Source organism: Meleagris gallopavo, chromosome Z (assembly GCF_905368555.1).
Source record: "Meleagris gallopavo chromosome Z, MGAL_WU_HG_1.1, whole genome shotgun sequence".
NCBI classification, from domain to species: Eukaryota; Metazoa; Chordata; class Aves; order Galliformes; family Phasianidae; genus Meleagris; species Meleagris gallopavo.
The window spans coordinates 31,096,725-31,113,197 of NC_139435.1; the positions used below are offsets into that span (position 1 = coordinate 31,096,725).

General features: G+C 38.2%; 1 protein-coding gene across 15 annotated transcripts in view; it reads right to left on the minus strand.

The window, feature by feature from the left end:
- The window catches only part of MPDZ (multiple PDZ domain crumbs cell polarity complex component), a 116,326-nt gene that overhangs the window by 20,235 nt on the left and 79,618 nt on the right, over positions 1-16,473 (minus strand). For 10 of the 15 annotated variants that reach the window (XR_014880697.1, XM_085214527.1, XM_085214530.1 and 7 more), the window contains 11 exons: positions 16,305-16,397; positions 16,138-16,212; positions 14,578-14,755; positions 12,287-12,453; positions 11,881-11,964; positions 11,583-11,776; positions 11,203-11,350; positions 8,085-8,171; positions 6,390-6,486; positions 4,477-4,520; positions 3,472-3,594 (listed from right to left, as the gene is read on the minus strand). Coding sequence is in view for 14 of the 15 variants with exons in the window: in XM_085214527.1 (XP_085070653.1) it covers positions 3,472-3,594; positions 4,477-4,520; positions 6,390-6,486; positions 8,085-8,171; positions 11,203-11,350; positions 11,583-11,776; positions 11,881-11,964; positions 12,287-12,453; positions 14,578-14,755; positions 16,138-16,212; positions 16,305-16,397 (1,290 nt within the window). In the remaining variant the exon portion in view is untranslated. The remainder of the gene's footprint in view (positions 1-3,471; positions 3,595-4,476; positions 4,521-6,389; positions 6,487-8,084; positions 8,172-11,202; positions 11,351-11,582; positions 11,777-11,880; positions 11,965-12,286; positions 12,454-14,577; positions 14,756-16,137; positions 16,213-16,304; positions 16,398-16,473) is intronic. The other 5 variants (XM_085214531.1, XM_085214532.1, XM_085214524.1 and 2 more) reach the window with 3 other exon arrangements.

Sequence of the window (16,473 nt, forward strand, 5' to 3'; positions counted from 1 at the left end):
GAAGATAATCTCTTTTCCTCCCTAGAGACCTGTGTCTCCGATATGGTTCAACTGGTTCGACAGCTTCAGGAAAAGAAACTGGTTCAATGGTCTCACTCATTAGAAATAAGTATTCCTCTAATCAGGAAGAGGATATAATAGTGGGTACATACCACATGCTATTCTGTGGTTTTCAGCAAGATCAGTCACCCATCAATAGTTCCATAAGGTCAGTGTTAGCCTCCACTCTTCATTAGAATTTCACAATGGACTATTGTGGCTTGAATGAACTCACATCACTGCTATGTGCTCTGGTGCCAGACATGCTAGAACTTCAATATCAACGGGAGACAAAGGCAGTCGAGTGATATAGCACAACTGAAACTGCTGATGTGTTTTCTTCAATCCCTTTGGTGGTAGAGTGCAGGCCACAATTAACTTTCACCTGGGAGGGCATCAAGTACATAAGGAAATAACTCCCCCAGAGCTGGAAACACAGCCCTGTCATTTGCCATGGGCTGATTCAGACTGCACTGGAACAGAGGCGAAGCTACTGAACGTCTGCAGTGCACTGACAGTATAATCACAGAAACACTGAACAGTTGGGATTAGAAGGGATCATCTAGTTCCAATCCTCTCGCTATAGACACATTCCATTGGACCAGGCTGCTCAGAGCCCCATCCAGCCTAGCCATGAAAACCTCCAAGGAGGGGCTACTCACAATCTCTTTGGGCAAGCTGCTCCACCCTCACAGTATACAATTTCTTCCTAATATCTAGTGCAAATCCACTCTCTTTTAGTTTAAAGCCATTCCCCTTCATCCTGTCACTACATGCCCTTATAAAACGTCCCTCCCCAGCTTTCCTGTAGCCTCTATTCAGGTACTGGAAGACCACTGTAAGATCCCCTGGAGCCTTCTCTTCTCCATGTTGAAGAGCCTCAGCTCCCTCAGACTGTCGCCACAGACAAGGTGGCTCAAGCCCTCAAATCATCCTCCTGGCCCTTCTCTCAACACACTCCAACAGCTCAATGTCCTTCTTGCACTGGGGGGATCAGAACTGGAAGCAGTATTCCAGGTGGGGTCTCATGGGAGCAGAGCAGAGGGGCAGAATCACCTCCCTCGACCTGCTGGTCACTCTTCTGTTCATGCAACCCAGGATACAATTGGCCTTCTGGGCTGCAGGCACACAGTGACAGCTCATGCTCAGTCTTTTTTTTATCAACTGACATCCTCAAAAATCCTTCTCCTCAGGGCTGTTCCCAAGCAATTCTCCAGCCTGTATTTGTGCCTGGGATTGCCATGACCCAGGTGCAGGATCTTGTACTTGGCCTTGTTGAGCTTCATGATGTTGACATGGGCCCACCTCTCAAACCTGTCCAAGTTCCTCCAGATGGCATCCCTTCCCTCTAGTGTGTCAACTGCACTACTCAGCTTGGCGTCACCTGCAAACCTGCTGAAGGTGCACTCAATCCCACTGCCCATCTTACCTACAAAGATGTTAAATAGCACCGGTCCCAGTACCAATCTCTGAGGAACTCCACTTCTCATCAGTCTCGACTTGGACATTGAATTGTTGATCGCAAATCTCTGAGTGTGACTATACAGCCACTTCCTTATCCAGCAAGTGGTCTATCCATCAAATCCGTTTTTCTCCAATGTGGTGACCAGAATGTTGTGCAGGACAGTGTCAAACACTTTGCACAAGTCCAGGTAGATTACATCAGTTGCTCTTCAATATTCATTTACTGACACTGTAACTTCACCACAGAAAAAATCCACAAAGTTTGTCAGGGCATGATCAGTCTGTGGTGAAGCCATGTTGGTTACCACCAATCACTGACAAATAGTGTGGGGCAACATAGAAGTTTTTAAGAAAGAGAAGAAAATAATTCAAATCCTTCTGAAAGCCAATTTTGCCACAAAGCAAAAGTCAAGAGGCCTGCACTGGAGATCCAGTTCTTAGGAATAAAATGGCAAGATGGACGTCATCAGACCATATGGATGTGATCAATTAAACAACTGCCATATCTGACACTGGCCACACAATGGGCTCAAATAAGGAATTCCAGGAATCTTAGAAATTATATTGGACCAGGATGAATGCAAAGATTTCAAAATATCACCAGAGGAGAAGGTGGTGCATGCTGAAGAGATTCCATTATAAATAAACTGCCAGAAAATGAGAAGAAATATGCCTTGTTCACTTATAAGCCCTATCATAATGTGGGAAGGCATCAGAGGTGGAAGGCTACTCTTTGGAGCCCTACTCAATGAGTTGCAGAAGCTACAAAAGGAAGAAGTTGAATTGAGTCAATTTGCAGAAATGAAGGCTGTTCAGCTGGCTTTAGATATTGCTAAACAAAAGAATTGGCAGTTGCTTCTGGGAGGTGGCAAATGCCCTGAGGATGGTTACAGCAATCGAAGCATAACAACTGGCAGCACAGAGGCAAAACCCATCTTCTATATCAAGGAAAGATTTGCTGCCTGGTAGACAACATGGTTGTAAAAGTTTGTCACGTAGATGTCCATGAACCCAAGAACCAGGCCACTAAAAAACAGGAGGATAAGGTTGCTAGAATTGAAGTGGCTCAGGAAATCTGGACTGGCAACATATGGGTGAATAATTTCTAATTCAGTGGGCCCATGACATCTCAAGCCATCAAGAAAGAGATGCAACCTACAGATGGGCTCAAGATCAAAAGGTAGATTTTACAATGGACACTACTGAACAGGTTATCCATGAATGTAAACGTGCTGCAATTAAGGAAGCCAAGAAGACAAAGCCTCTCTGGTACGGAGAACAATGGCTGAAATACAAATACAGGGAGGCCTAGTAGGTGGATTGTATCTCACCCTCACAAATTCACAACAGCAAATGCCATGTCCTTACAATGGAAGCAGCCACAGAATGGCTGGAAAAATCCTACGTCCCATACCACCACCTGAAATACTAATCTGGATCTTGAAAAGAAAGTCTTGCGGTGACACAGCATTCCAGAAAGAACTGAGTTAGAAAATGGGACTCATTTCTGAAACAACCTTGTAAACATTTGAACCAAAGAGCATGGCTTTGAGTGGGTATATCACATCCCCTATCATGCACCAGCCCTGCTAAAATCCAATGACAGAATGGACTGTTAAAGACTATGCTGAATGCAGTGGATGCCCATTTGTGGGACTGCTTTTCCTCAAGGACTTGGATGCACTCAGTGGGTAACGTAGAAGGATGGGGATATCCATTGTGTACCTCGAATAGATTTGATGCTGGGTGAAAACAGACAATAATTTGAGTTGTATGATGCTAACTGCTACGTAATACTGCATGTAATAATCGCTATGGTTGTTATATACCTTATCAACAGTACTACAATAGGAACCACTTAAAGAAGAATGAATTCTGATGGAGCCAGAACTAGCTGCAGCATGCAGTAATCCAACACCACGAATCATCCCTCCTGCACTGAAACCACAACATTAATGATTAACTTACCCTGAGTTTCTGAGTATGAGCCGCAACTCCATTGGGATGCATCATGGCAATAAATATAGGAATATCTCCAAGAGGGCTTCCTACACCTCCAGCAATGCTCACTCCTAGAGAATCTGCTGGGCCCTGTTATTGTCATGAAAAAAAAAAAAAATAAAATAAAATAAAAAATAAAATAAAAAAAATTTATGGAAGGAAAAATACATACAGAATTGCAGGCTTGTCTTACAAATCCTATCTCACGAAAATCAGAATGACTTTGTCTCAAGCCATTTTTTGAAGTTAATATGTTTGAGGAAAGCACAAAGAACGCAGTATTTAGTGGCAGTTGATGATCTGCTGTCTCATCTGTAGTTTTTTCTTGCCAAACTGAATACTTAAAGAAATCAACATATCTGGGCAAAGAAAACTGTACACACAAGACTGACTGTCCTTTACCATTAATCTCCTACTTCTGGCCTCCTAAAGATCAGAACAAAACTAGATATTCACCGCTGTAAAACACTCAATTACCTAATCACCAGAACCACTATCATTAATTAACAGATTCTGCTGTATGAAGAGAATTGCTAAACACGATCCTGCAATCAAGAAAAGCAGGTATCAGCAAAATCAAATAAAACATATGTGTTTTAGACAATCAGAAATAGTCTGCAGCTTAGCTCTCATGTTCCTATAAATAACAGAAGTCAACTGAATTTCAGTTGAAAAGCTAGAAGCTGTCATGTAAAAGCCTACTCATTAAAAATACACATCAAGACAAATATGAAATCCAAAACAAAAGACTTGAACGTTTAGTACAGTTCCCACGTCTTCACTAAAACTCAGTCTGGATTTAACTCCATTTGATAAAAGAAGAATTAGGTCCCATTACCTCATACCATAATTCTCTTTCCCTTTATTTTAAAATTGATGATGTAAGTCAGACTTATTTTACATAAAAATAAAAGCATTGGAAATCACACTGTAAAAAAATTAAATATTACCACACCAACTCCTGTAACTTACCTTTTTTATTTCAACTGTTCTTAGTCCCTGTATTTCAGAAGCTGCTGTCAAACAGATTAAAAAGAAAAGGTGAACTATCATCTTAAGAAAATTTTTCTATGAAAGTTGTCTATTACAATGATTCTAGCTTTCTGCTATTTTATTATATGTTGTTAGTAGGATTTAAATACTATTAATAACAATAATATTGAAATACTTCTAGAATAGTTCAGAAAGCCATTCATTCTCTCAATTTTAAAAATGTTTAGATTAATATCACTAGGTAATTCCCAAATATAATAGAAAAATGATTATTTGATAGCAATACTTGGCTCAGGAGTCACTTTACTGTAAATCTGATCTCTGGAGATCTATTCCACATCTATTCTATAAGAGCCACTAATATTTTATTATGTTGGCCCCCGATGTCAGAGGCAGATAGTGGTATGGTAATAGAAGTCAAACTGGAGGTCAGTATTCCATTACATTCTCTTGTCCTTAGACAGCAAAGGGAAGTCTGACAAAATGGTGTCTGACATGAAAGTGCACAAGAATAAAACATGTGGAACTAATGCAGAAAAAAAGGCACCCACTGACAAAATCGATGCTTGCTGAGTCTTTATGGAGACCAAACAGTGGTTGTGAGCACAGTGAGGCAGTGGGTAGAGCATTTCAGCAGTCATGACTGCAATGTGAAAGATAAGCTATGTTCTGGTTAGCCACGCACAGCTTTCACATCAGAAAAAGCTGATCAGCTTACCCACACAAACTGGCCAATTACAACCAGGGAACTGTGTATGGAGCTGAATATCAGTTTCACTGTGTTGGAAGGTATGGTGACAATGCTGGAATATTACAAAGTTTACACCAGGTGGGTCCGATAAATGCTTACAGGAATAAAAAAACCATAGTATGCAAATTTGTAAGGATGTATGGAACCAATACAAGAATGAAGGTGACAGTTTCCTGGATCACAACATTACAGGTGACAAGATGTGGCAGCCCACAGAATGGCAACACATACATTCTCAGAAAAAAAAAATAAAATTAAGACACAGTCTTCAGTGGGCAAGGTGATGTGGACTGTCTTTTGGAATAGAAAAGGAGTGATTCTTCTGGATTTCCCACAACCCAGACAAATCATCAACTCTGACAGCTCCATCACAATGCTGATTAACCTGAAAGCTCAAACTTCCACAGTAAGGCCAGAGAAGACAAATTTTCTCCTGCAACATGACAATGCCAGGCCTGACACCAATTTGAAGACTATAGAGTATGTTCTGTCTTGGCTGGACTGTCGTACCATACCCATCATATAGTCTAGATTTGGTGCCTTCTGATTTCCATCTGTTCGGGCCAGTGAAGATGGACTGTACGAGCAACATTTTCCTAGTGTTAACACAATCATAGCTGCTGTGAAATAGTGGGTCGCTCCCACTGGTGCAGATTTTTACTTTACTAGACTATTAATGTAGGTGACATTTCAACACGATGTTGAAAAATCATGTTTTGTAGCTCAGAATTTGCTCTACCAAATAATGTTACTGTGTTCCTTATATCTGTTGTAGCTTCCTTGGAAAAAATAGGAGGCACTATTTTGGGGGGGACGTAAATAATTAAACTACAGAGTGTCCAGAACTGACCACATATTTCCCAAAAATGAGACAGTGAGCATAATTATTCAATATTCTCAGACTAAAAATTTATGGGTAAATGTAGAGCCTCATCATCTAAACTGCTGGTGTAACAATTTTATTTTTTTTTACAAATAATTTGAGGAGATATACAATGTACAGTATAATAACTGTAATAATAATTCCTGTGGGACTTCAATGACGCTGTCAAGTCTACAGCATATAACAGCAAAGTGTTAGAGAATATCTCATTTATCAATTCACAGATACAAATTAGAGGAAGGAACAAAGAAATCTTACCAGTATTGTCCTTCAGATCACTTTCAAAGACCTCAGATGTGCTGGAAGCAGAAGCTGGAATGCTGAAGGATGAGAGACTGCCACTTCCTTCACTGACCTAAAGATAATGTTAAACTAGGATTATTGAGCTGCCTCAGACTCCCAGTTTGATAAAATTATATGCCATTGTATTCAGTGTATTTTACTGAATTTTACTGCTACTTTTTCTGTGCACAGTTAACCTTGACACACCAAATCTCCATATACCTCCTGAACAGTAGACAGCTCCTTGTTTGAAATACCATTAGGACAACACAGATTGCATGACTACAGTCCCACATAATGTTCTACTTTTAAGGACCACACTGTACCCCTATTCCCACACATTCTATCAGTTCAGGAGACCATCTGGCAAAAAAAAGATAGCCACTATTATTACGGTAGGGAAATAATACATAAGACAGAACTTTATGCCTATCTCACATTCTTCCAGACACTCCATCAGCTAAAACTATGCTCTCCACTCAGGTTCATCTACACATTTCCTGAAAGATTTACACTACACCTGCAGGACAACATAAAGAAACAACACAGCTCACTCCTACAGATTCTTCAAAACATTCAATACGGTAAGCCTCCTCTTACCCAACAGTTTAAATTAAGACCACTCAGAACCTGCATGTTTTCAAGTCGGTTGGGATTATCCCTTTCTGAAGAAAGACATTTCAGTCCTTATCCAGTTTTAACCTACTCACTTCAAACTTAAAAAGAAATTCCTTTTTAATTATATTCACATTCAGCCATTCATCTGCATACCAATTTATAATGACAAAAAGTTCTAAGGTAACCAGCGAGTTTTCAGAAATGGCTCCTTCTGGAAATCCTGATGGAAATATCTGCAAAGAATCACAGTGACCTGCTATCCCATGAAACGCACTCAGATGCGGAAACTGATGTGAGCTGTAATACTCTACAGTTAACCAATGATAAAATGCATCCCCATGCATTTTAGATTTAGGACAAGTCTAATAAAAAGAGTGCAGATTTCCTGCTTTTGGTAACCAAGATTATGGTAAGAGTATGAAAAAAGCAGAGAAATTCACTAAGTTTACTGGAACAACATTCCACTCCACTACTAAGGTATCAAATAGATTCCGTGTCCATTCAAATTTGTTCTGGTATTGATGACACTAACAGTTGACTCTGCTTCACAAACAAGAGTCCTAAAAGTCACACTAGACAAGACAGAAGAGTTATTTATGGAGTAAACTCTAGGCTGGATCATGTATTTAACAGATAACGAACTAAAATGAACATATAAAAGAGCTAACAAAAATCTGCAAAGTACGCAGAACCGTAAGATGGCTTGGGTTAGAAAGGACCTTAAAGATCAACTACTTCCGACCCCGTGCTATGGGCAGGGTTGCCAACCTCTAAATATACACCAGAACTGCTGCCCAGCGCCCCATCCAGCCTAGCCTTAAATGTCTCCAAGGATGGGAGATCCACAACTTTCCTGGTCAACCTGTTTCAGCACCTCACCATCCTCTGAAAGAAAATTTTTCCCCTAACATCTAATCTAAACCTGAATTTACTACTTTTATTCATCTTGTGTGTGGAAAATCACTGTCATCATAAAATCAGTTCTTTTTATTTGCTTTCATTATTCCACCACATTTTATTTCTTCCAAACTAAGTGGTTTCACAGTTACAAACCTGGCTGCTCTGGGATGTTCTCCTCTCAGAGTGGAACGGAGCAGCTTTTATTCTTCCAACCTCTAGTCTTACTGTACCTAATGAACACTAAAAGAAAAAGTTATGATAAATCTCTATTAAAGCTTATGACAATATTTACTTTGTAGAAAAAAAAATAGGGACAGAGGGTAAAATATAAGGTTAACAACTCTATATAATGAGAACTGTACAGACAAAGATCATGGAAAAATCAGAATCATACCAACTGCGATTGAATGATATTATTGGTAGAGTAGTATAGCATTCCAATACAGACACAAAGACTATACAAGAAGCACAATTCTGTTATCTTTTCCTTAGTAAGAAGTTTTGGCTTCTAAGTAGTAACATCAACACGTAATTTCAAGATGACATTTTTCAAAGAATTATAATACTGGAGTACTTTCACAGTAAGTATAGCAGCACTACAAAACCTTAAAGTATTGATTAATACTTCTGTTGATACAGAATTGTGGGAATGTAAGAAAAAACTGTTCAGAGCAGGAGCTGTGGAGCAAGATAAGCGGCATGAGAACCAAGGACATCTTCAGAAGAAGAAAGAACATCTCACGGCTCTGATTGGATAAGCGCCTGTGTGAACGATTGAAGAGTGTTTTGCAGAATGCCCTGTTAACATGTATAACAATACAGCAGACTAATAGGTTTTAATCACAGTGGTCTGCTGTTATGTCTCTAGCGCGTCCTGAGAGTCCAGAGACTTCCCCACACAGAATCATAGAATTATGGAAGCCTTAGAGTTGGAAGGGACCTCTGAAAGCCATTTATTCTATATTCCCTGTAATGAATAGGGACATTCACAGCTGGATCAGGTTGCCCACGGTCTTATCCAGCCTTGCCTTGAAGGTCTCCAGGGACAGGGTATCAACTACATCACTGGGCAACCAGTGCCTCACCACCCTCACTACAAATTTTTTTTTTCCTTTTATCTAACCTAAATTTATCCTCTTACGCCTGAAACCATTTCCCCTTGTTCTGTCACCACAAACCCTGCTAAAGAGTCTGTACCCTTCTTCTCTGTAGCTCTCCTTTAGATACTGAACGGCCTTTTTTCCAGTCACCGGGAACTTCACTGATTGACATGACTTCTCAGATGTCATAGAGTGGCTGAGCAATTACATCAGTCAACTCCCTTAGGACTCTGTGATGAATCTCACTGGCACCAATAGACTTGCGTATGTTTAGGTCTCCTCAGTTGATCACGAACCTGATCTCTGCATACAGTGGGAAGGACGTTGCTACCCTGATCCTCTCCTACTAATGAAAATGTTTGAGTGTTCACTTTTTCAGGCTGTGACTTAGCACTTCTGCAACATTACTGTAGTTAGCATATCTAATAAACATTCTCTTAGAGGTGACATTAGAAGAGATTTATTACAAAATTGTCTTTTTTTTTTTAATTTTTTTTTTCAAATAATGCTGTCTGGTCTAGTGGTTGGTCACCCTGCACATAGCAGTGGGGTTGAAGTTAGATGACCATTATGGTCCTTTTCAACCCAGGCCATTCTATCATTCCATGATTTAAGTGACCTGGAAAAGACTTGATCAGGGCTTAGGCTAAAGCAGTCTTTTCTGATTGCTTGAATTGGCTCACATTAAACCACGCAGAAAACTGAGGCAGTAATCTAAATACCTAAAATAACCACATCCTCACATAAAATGCAAACCTAGAAATGAGATTTAAAAATTATTATGTGTGAAGGTAAGAGGTAACACTTTCCACCTGAACTTGCGATTAAATGAATTCACAGTCTATTTTGGCTTAGTCTTTTTTCTTGAAGTCCTCTATGTGACAGACCCTTCAGTCAAATGAGGAAGCAAAACTATCAAATTTTCACATATTTTAGGGATACTTAGAAAGCAAAGCTAAACAACACTGTTAGAACAGGATGCATTTTCAGCTTAAGGACACTTTCTGGTCGTTTTATATCAGCTGAAGTACATTTAGATTTTCTAAAGATTGTAAATAACTTAACCAAAACTATATGTTGGGCAATACAAGACAGTTCCTTGTAGATCTAACTCTTGTGAATGGAAGTAGAACGGATACCTGAACTAAAAATGATGATTGCCTATATGTGAGTTTATTCCACTTGTACTTTGTGAAAGAAATAGAACTATTAATAATTATATACATGAAGTATTTTGAAAGTCACATTTCACAGGACTACAAAACAAAAAAAAAAAAATTAAAAAAGCTTGAGGAACTGTTAAAGATCTGGAAAAATTTAACTGTGCATGTAATGTAAACAAGCATAATTGTGTCTGTGTACCAAACAGCAGTGAATAGTGACTGTTAAAATTTTTCAAGTGGAACATTTTCATTGGAAAATGATGACTCAATGGAATCTTGATATAAAGCAGCAATGTCTCAAAACTCTAAACAGAAGACAGACAAGTTGGCTAGCAGCTGGATAACCAGCTGAACCACAGGAAATGTTGCATACATGACTTCATTCTGATTTAGAAGTAGAGAGAGGAGATCAGATACACAAAATTTGCCGAGAAAAGAAATTCTGGTTCTGAGAGCAGCAGACAAAAGACTTCAGTTATCTTGGCAGGAAAGCAATTTCTTATGCTAGATGCCTTTCTCAATGAGAAACATTATAACATTTAGTTGATGTAAGATGACAATAGACATAAGCAGGTCAAAAATAAAAGAACATTAACTTTGTAAGTAATCACCTTTTGGTATAACTACTCCAATGAGTTTTCTATCATTTAAAATCAATTCTGAATAACTTTTTAAAAATGTGAGAACGCTAAACAAATGTGATTTTTTTTTTTTTTTTTTTTTTTTTTTTTTTTGAGAAAACAGAGCAACCTAAAACTTAATGCTATATCTAACTAATGGCCTTTTCTTGCCTTGTAACTGTATAGGGGTCTGTACTACCACTATTATCATTTTCATCAGACAAACTATGAAAATATGACCGCTCTAGCCTTCAGGAAATTAAATTCAGATCCAAAGTTCCCACTGACACTGCAGAAAGAGTATGAATACAGCCTGAATAAAACCCGAGCTTTCAAAAAATCTGGATTTCAGCTCTTCACTTTTAACCACCTCCTGTTTTCTTGATACCTTTAGTAAAGCTGCAACAGCCTCCTGGGTAGCGTTCCGAACATCTTCTCCATTCACTGTTAATATCTGATCTCCTTGCATCAATCTCCCATCTGTATCTGCTATTCCACCTTTGACAATGTCTGACACGAACACCCCCGTATCGTTTCTGTAAAAACACATACATTCTGTATTACAGTATTGTTTAAGGGTTATTTTATTGGCTTGTAATTGGGAATGCATTGAACATCATCTCTTTTTTTGGGGCCTAGTTTCTCTAGGAATGGCATAAAAATGAAATGTACTGTCAATAAAGTCCAAAGGATCTGACTAATGCACTCCAAAGAAAAACAAGCATGCCTAACAAGTTCCAGACATTGACTGTGCTTGTACATTCATACCTTTTTCCAACTATACTCAGCCCAAGGCCTTTGCCAGGCTTCTTTTGGAGCTCTATAATGAGTACATCATACATGTCTTCCTCCTTGTACTGTGCCTCATCTCTGTACACAGTCAGACGAACTTTTTGGGGAGTCTGCCGGAGAACATTAATTGCCTCATCATGTGTGGCACTCCTGAGGTCAATTCCATTCACCTACAATGAAAGCATACATTGGTAAACTATGAAGGACTGTCCAACAAATAGAATATGTCTAGATAGCAAATGACAGTAAACAGTGATAAAATCAACCACTGTACCTCTAATATCTGATCCCCAGCCCAGAGTCTCCCATCTTTTGAAGCTGCTCCTTCTTCATACACTTCATGGATAATGATTGCTCCCTGCAGATGAACAACAAAAATATGCTGCATGCTGGAAGAAAATTCCCCTAACTGTGAAGCAAGGCCTATGGAAAATTTGTTCTGAAATTCAGTAGTGATGAACAGCCAAAAGAGTGATGAAAAAATTACCAAAATATTTAAGAAGTTCATTTACTTCCAATCTCAAAATATTTTTTTTCTTTTTTTTTTTTTTCCTATAAGGCTAGCTTTAATATCTTTTTATAAATGCTACCAGAAGAAAGGAAGATAAAATCTCTTCTAACAGACATTTTAATTTCATTATTACTAATTCATGTGAATTACATATATTTTTCCAACCCACCAACAAAGTGTCTGCTCCTCCAACAATGCTTAGACCAAGACCAGTCTGTCCTTTGGAGATATCAATGGTTGTTTCACATCCAGGAATAATGGGACAAGTAGCTGGGTCAGAAGCTAGTGTGGCTGGAGTTGAAGACCTGCTCGTATCTAAAACAACAATATAATATCCTAATTACAGTAAGATGGCTTGGGATCAGAAAAGTGATTTTACCATATCATTTTGAGAGCTAACCAACAGCTCAACAGTAATAGCCCAACAGTCAATCTACTGATAACATCCTTATTTCAAAATGACCACATAATGCCATTCTCCCTTCTTCTCAAGCACTGTCCAATGGTTTTAGTAGCAGCTGTCCGATTTCTACGCCATTAAGTATGTGGACCACAGCTTTGACTTAACTGAGATAGCATCATATAAAATGTACTGTATTTGTACTACTTCATTCTCACAGTTTGGATTGTTAAAGAAGATAATTCAATTTAAACTCCATCGCAGATGGAGTGCATACTATCTACTACATACATGGATACAAAGATGTCAGCACAATCATTCTATAAGGGGTCAAGTCAAGGTCAATGTAAGTATTCTATCTCAGACTCAGATCTGTACCATGAGAAAGAATATGAAGCATAAGTTAACTACAGTGGTAGTCCAGCAGTCTTTGGTTAACTTATAACCTGAAATAGCAATTATCTGTGATATTAACTAAGTTCATCTCTAGTATGACATAAATGGACCTTTGCTTCAGTTTTCTTTTGTCAGTTCTGTATCTTTTGAAGTTAAAACAAGCAAACAACCTAAGTATGCTACAAGGATATATTGTGTAATAATTTAATTAAAGGGAAGGACCAGCAATCAGAGAATCTGGGATATTAACATCATCTCTATCACTGATGTCTCATGGGCTTTAAAGAGACATCAAAAACAGTTTTTCAGAAATTAAAATCAAGCATATAATCCTTTTCTAGACATTTTAAAGGGTAATTGATTGAAAGAAGTACCACTGAAACTAAATGAGGTTTTGATCATTCAAAAATAAGCATTTCTAGTACACAAATATTTAGGTATTGCGTGAGTAAATAATTCAGTAGGAACAGTAAGCTTCAAAACAAGTAGGTCTGTCCTCTGACGGGAAGTAGAAGAGCACTCTTGACTGTTCAAGGTTACAGCTTCTATGCAAGTTGTTCTGTTATGCAAGCTGTTTGTTGTATGGAAAGAAACTGTTACAGAAGCACAGAACAGTTGAGATTGGAAGGGACTTCTGGAGGTCTTCCAGTCCAACACCCCTGTTCAGGAAGGAATACCCAGAGAAAGCTACCTAGGACTGTGTTCAGGTGGCTTTTGAAGATCTTCAAGGAGGGAAGACTCCACAAACTCTTTAAGCAATCTGTACCAGTGCTCCCTCATCTTCAGGGAAAAGATAGACTTGGTAGAAGAAAACTGGGGAGTAAGTTATACAATCAGCTCGAGGATGAAGAGGAAAAAGATCTTTCAAGAGATGTACTGTACATCCCTACAAACAAGTGAAATCAAGTTTCAATCACAATCTAAGGATGCTGGAGGAGGCACAGACAACAACTCCATCAGTTCTTGTCCATAAGGTGTGGAAAACTGAAGAAAGAGGAAATAGATTTGTACAGAGTGAAAGACTTCAACTGTGTAGTGTTTCCTTATCGGTGATGTAACTGTGTATCAATATTACTGCTAATAACAAACAACAGAAATATGACTCAGTAATACTTTCAGTGATGTACATATAAATTGACTTCAGTATGTTCATAATTTAATTAAACTTTTACTAGCTTCTTAGTGCTGTGTTGCTTAACCAATAAACATCATCAATTTGTGGCATCTCTAGTCAAGAGGGAGACATTCAAACTTGGCTAGTATTTAGCACTTGGAAAGCATCACTCATTCCTCTGTTCTACGAAAGATTATATGAAATTCTCTCTGATTTAAAGGAAATTACTCCCACTTCATTTTAGACAACCATGACCCAAGCATTTGATGCACAGGCTTTGCGACAAAAGAGGAAATCCCTCCAACACTCCACTTCTACAAATAGGCAGATGGGAAGACAAGAGTTAAGTCTTCACTGTGGAGTCTCACTGATTTATTAAGATTCCTCTTTAACCTGCAAGTACTAGAAAGTAAAGCTCAGCTGACAGTCACATGTATACAAAAAACAAACAAACAAACAAACAAACAAACAAACAAACAAACTTGTTTACTAGCTGGATCTTCATATTTATCTCGTAATTGTTGTAAAACAAGATATGTAAGAACCTTACTTTTGACTGCTTCTGGTTCTGGTGTGCTGGAAGAGCAAACAGGTTTCGGTGGCTGGATATTCCTCCTCTCTGCTGATCCAGCGCTGGAAAGGACTGGTGCTATGGTCTGGCTATCTGTCTCTGGTGAGTTGATTGTAAGCTTTACTGACTTTTTGGATGACTTCAGGAGATTGATAAACTGAATGATATAAAGAAAAGACAATGAAGAATGTAGTTGGACTTCCCATTGTAAAAGAAAAATATGGCAAATGAACTGCTCTCCAAACTGAAGCCACTATTCTGCAGATTTTGTTGTCAATTAACAAGCATAAACACTGATGGTTGATGGCCTGACCTGCATGATGTTATTTAACTACTTTCCATAGAACTCTGCCAAAATTTACCACACGGTAACGTGGTTATCTATGAACAGTTTCTCTGGACAAAGTATTGTGTTTATAGCAATTAGTAGAAAGATCGGAAAACTAGTGTTGTCTCTTAATTGTGCGGAATTGTGTGGAACCTAATTATGATCTCACAAAAATCTATGTCAGGAAATCTAAAGTTTTCTATCAAAGCACAGTAGTGCCATACAAGCTTCTTAACCAGAAACACAAGTGGAAGGAAAAATAGAAAATATTATCTGAACTACAGGAAGAAAAGGATAATACTGAGATGTAACATAGAATGGGATCAAACTCATGCTCTAGATTCAGGATATGGTGAAAAAACTTCAAAGTTTGCTACTGTCTCACAGGCATCAAATCCTTCCAAGCATTTCAATATAATTTTTTTTTTTTGTTTTAGAAATGAAACCTTTCTCAGTCTGTTCCTCCTTTTTTTCAAGCCTTTTCCACTTCCCTACAAACGATTTCAGTATTGCTTAAGTATTTACTGCTTGAGACACAGCAATGCTCTCAGAGAATAAGATGGATACTCTGCTAATTGCTTTTTAAAGTGATCTTGCACCAAAAGAATCACTTTTCTAGGTAACAAGGCAGATACTTGAAAAATGCCCTCCTTAATTCATTACAAAGCCTAAACTGAGTTTGGTGAACTGAAAGTTAGTAAAATCTATCAACTATAAATATCGATATTTAGGAATGGAAATAGCTTTTGCCAGAGGGCTGAAATATCAGGCTTGAGACTAGATGTTTGCTGCAGACACTCCCTATGTATAAGCTCAGTTCATGACCTGATTTAGCACTGATTTAACTCACTTGTTTGAAATACAGACATATCAATTTCATTGTTTCTTACACTTTTAAAGTGGTATACTTCTGAAGAGACAAGATTCAGTTACAGTTCATACCTCTTATCCCAGCACTAAGTGCTTCTTACTCATTAAATGCGAAACAGGGAAAAAAAAATCATATACGTAGTAAAGAGAAAGACTATTTATGTAGGCTTTAGCTTACTCTGCAGTAATTTCTTTATACAGACAAAACTTGTGTATCTTTGGCTCTTTAGCTAACTTTGAAAATGTAGTTAGAGTCACCAAAACCTCAAAAGTTTGTTTGAAACATCATCTCCTAAACTTAGTGGTGTGATTTCTACAAATTCCAGACAATTCAGAAGCACCTTTTCTACTGGATAGCCCACAACAATTTCATCATCCACTGCCAGGATCTGACACCCAATTTTGATTCTTCCATCCTGGAAATAAAATAGAAAAAGAAATATAAACTCTGGGTGCTAGTAAAAGTATATATATATATTTTTCATATGGATTTAAAATATTTTCACACCTTTGCTGCTGCACCATTATCTGTTATGCTCTTAATAACTATTCCATTGGCAGTGCCTTCTTCACTAATGGCAATTCCCAAACCTCCTTCATCCTGGGATAAACAGAAATACGCAAATGGTTAGGTACTGCATTTATCAAAATGTTACAATACATTCACAAAAGTCTAG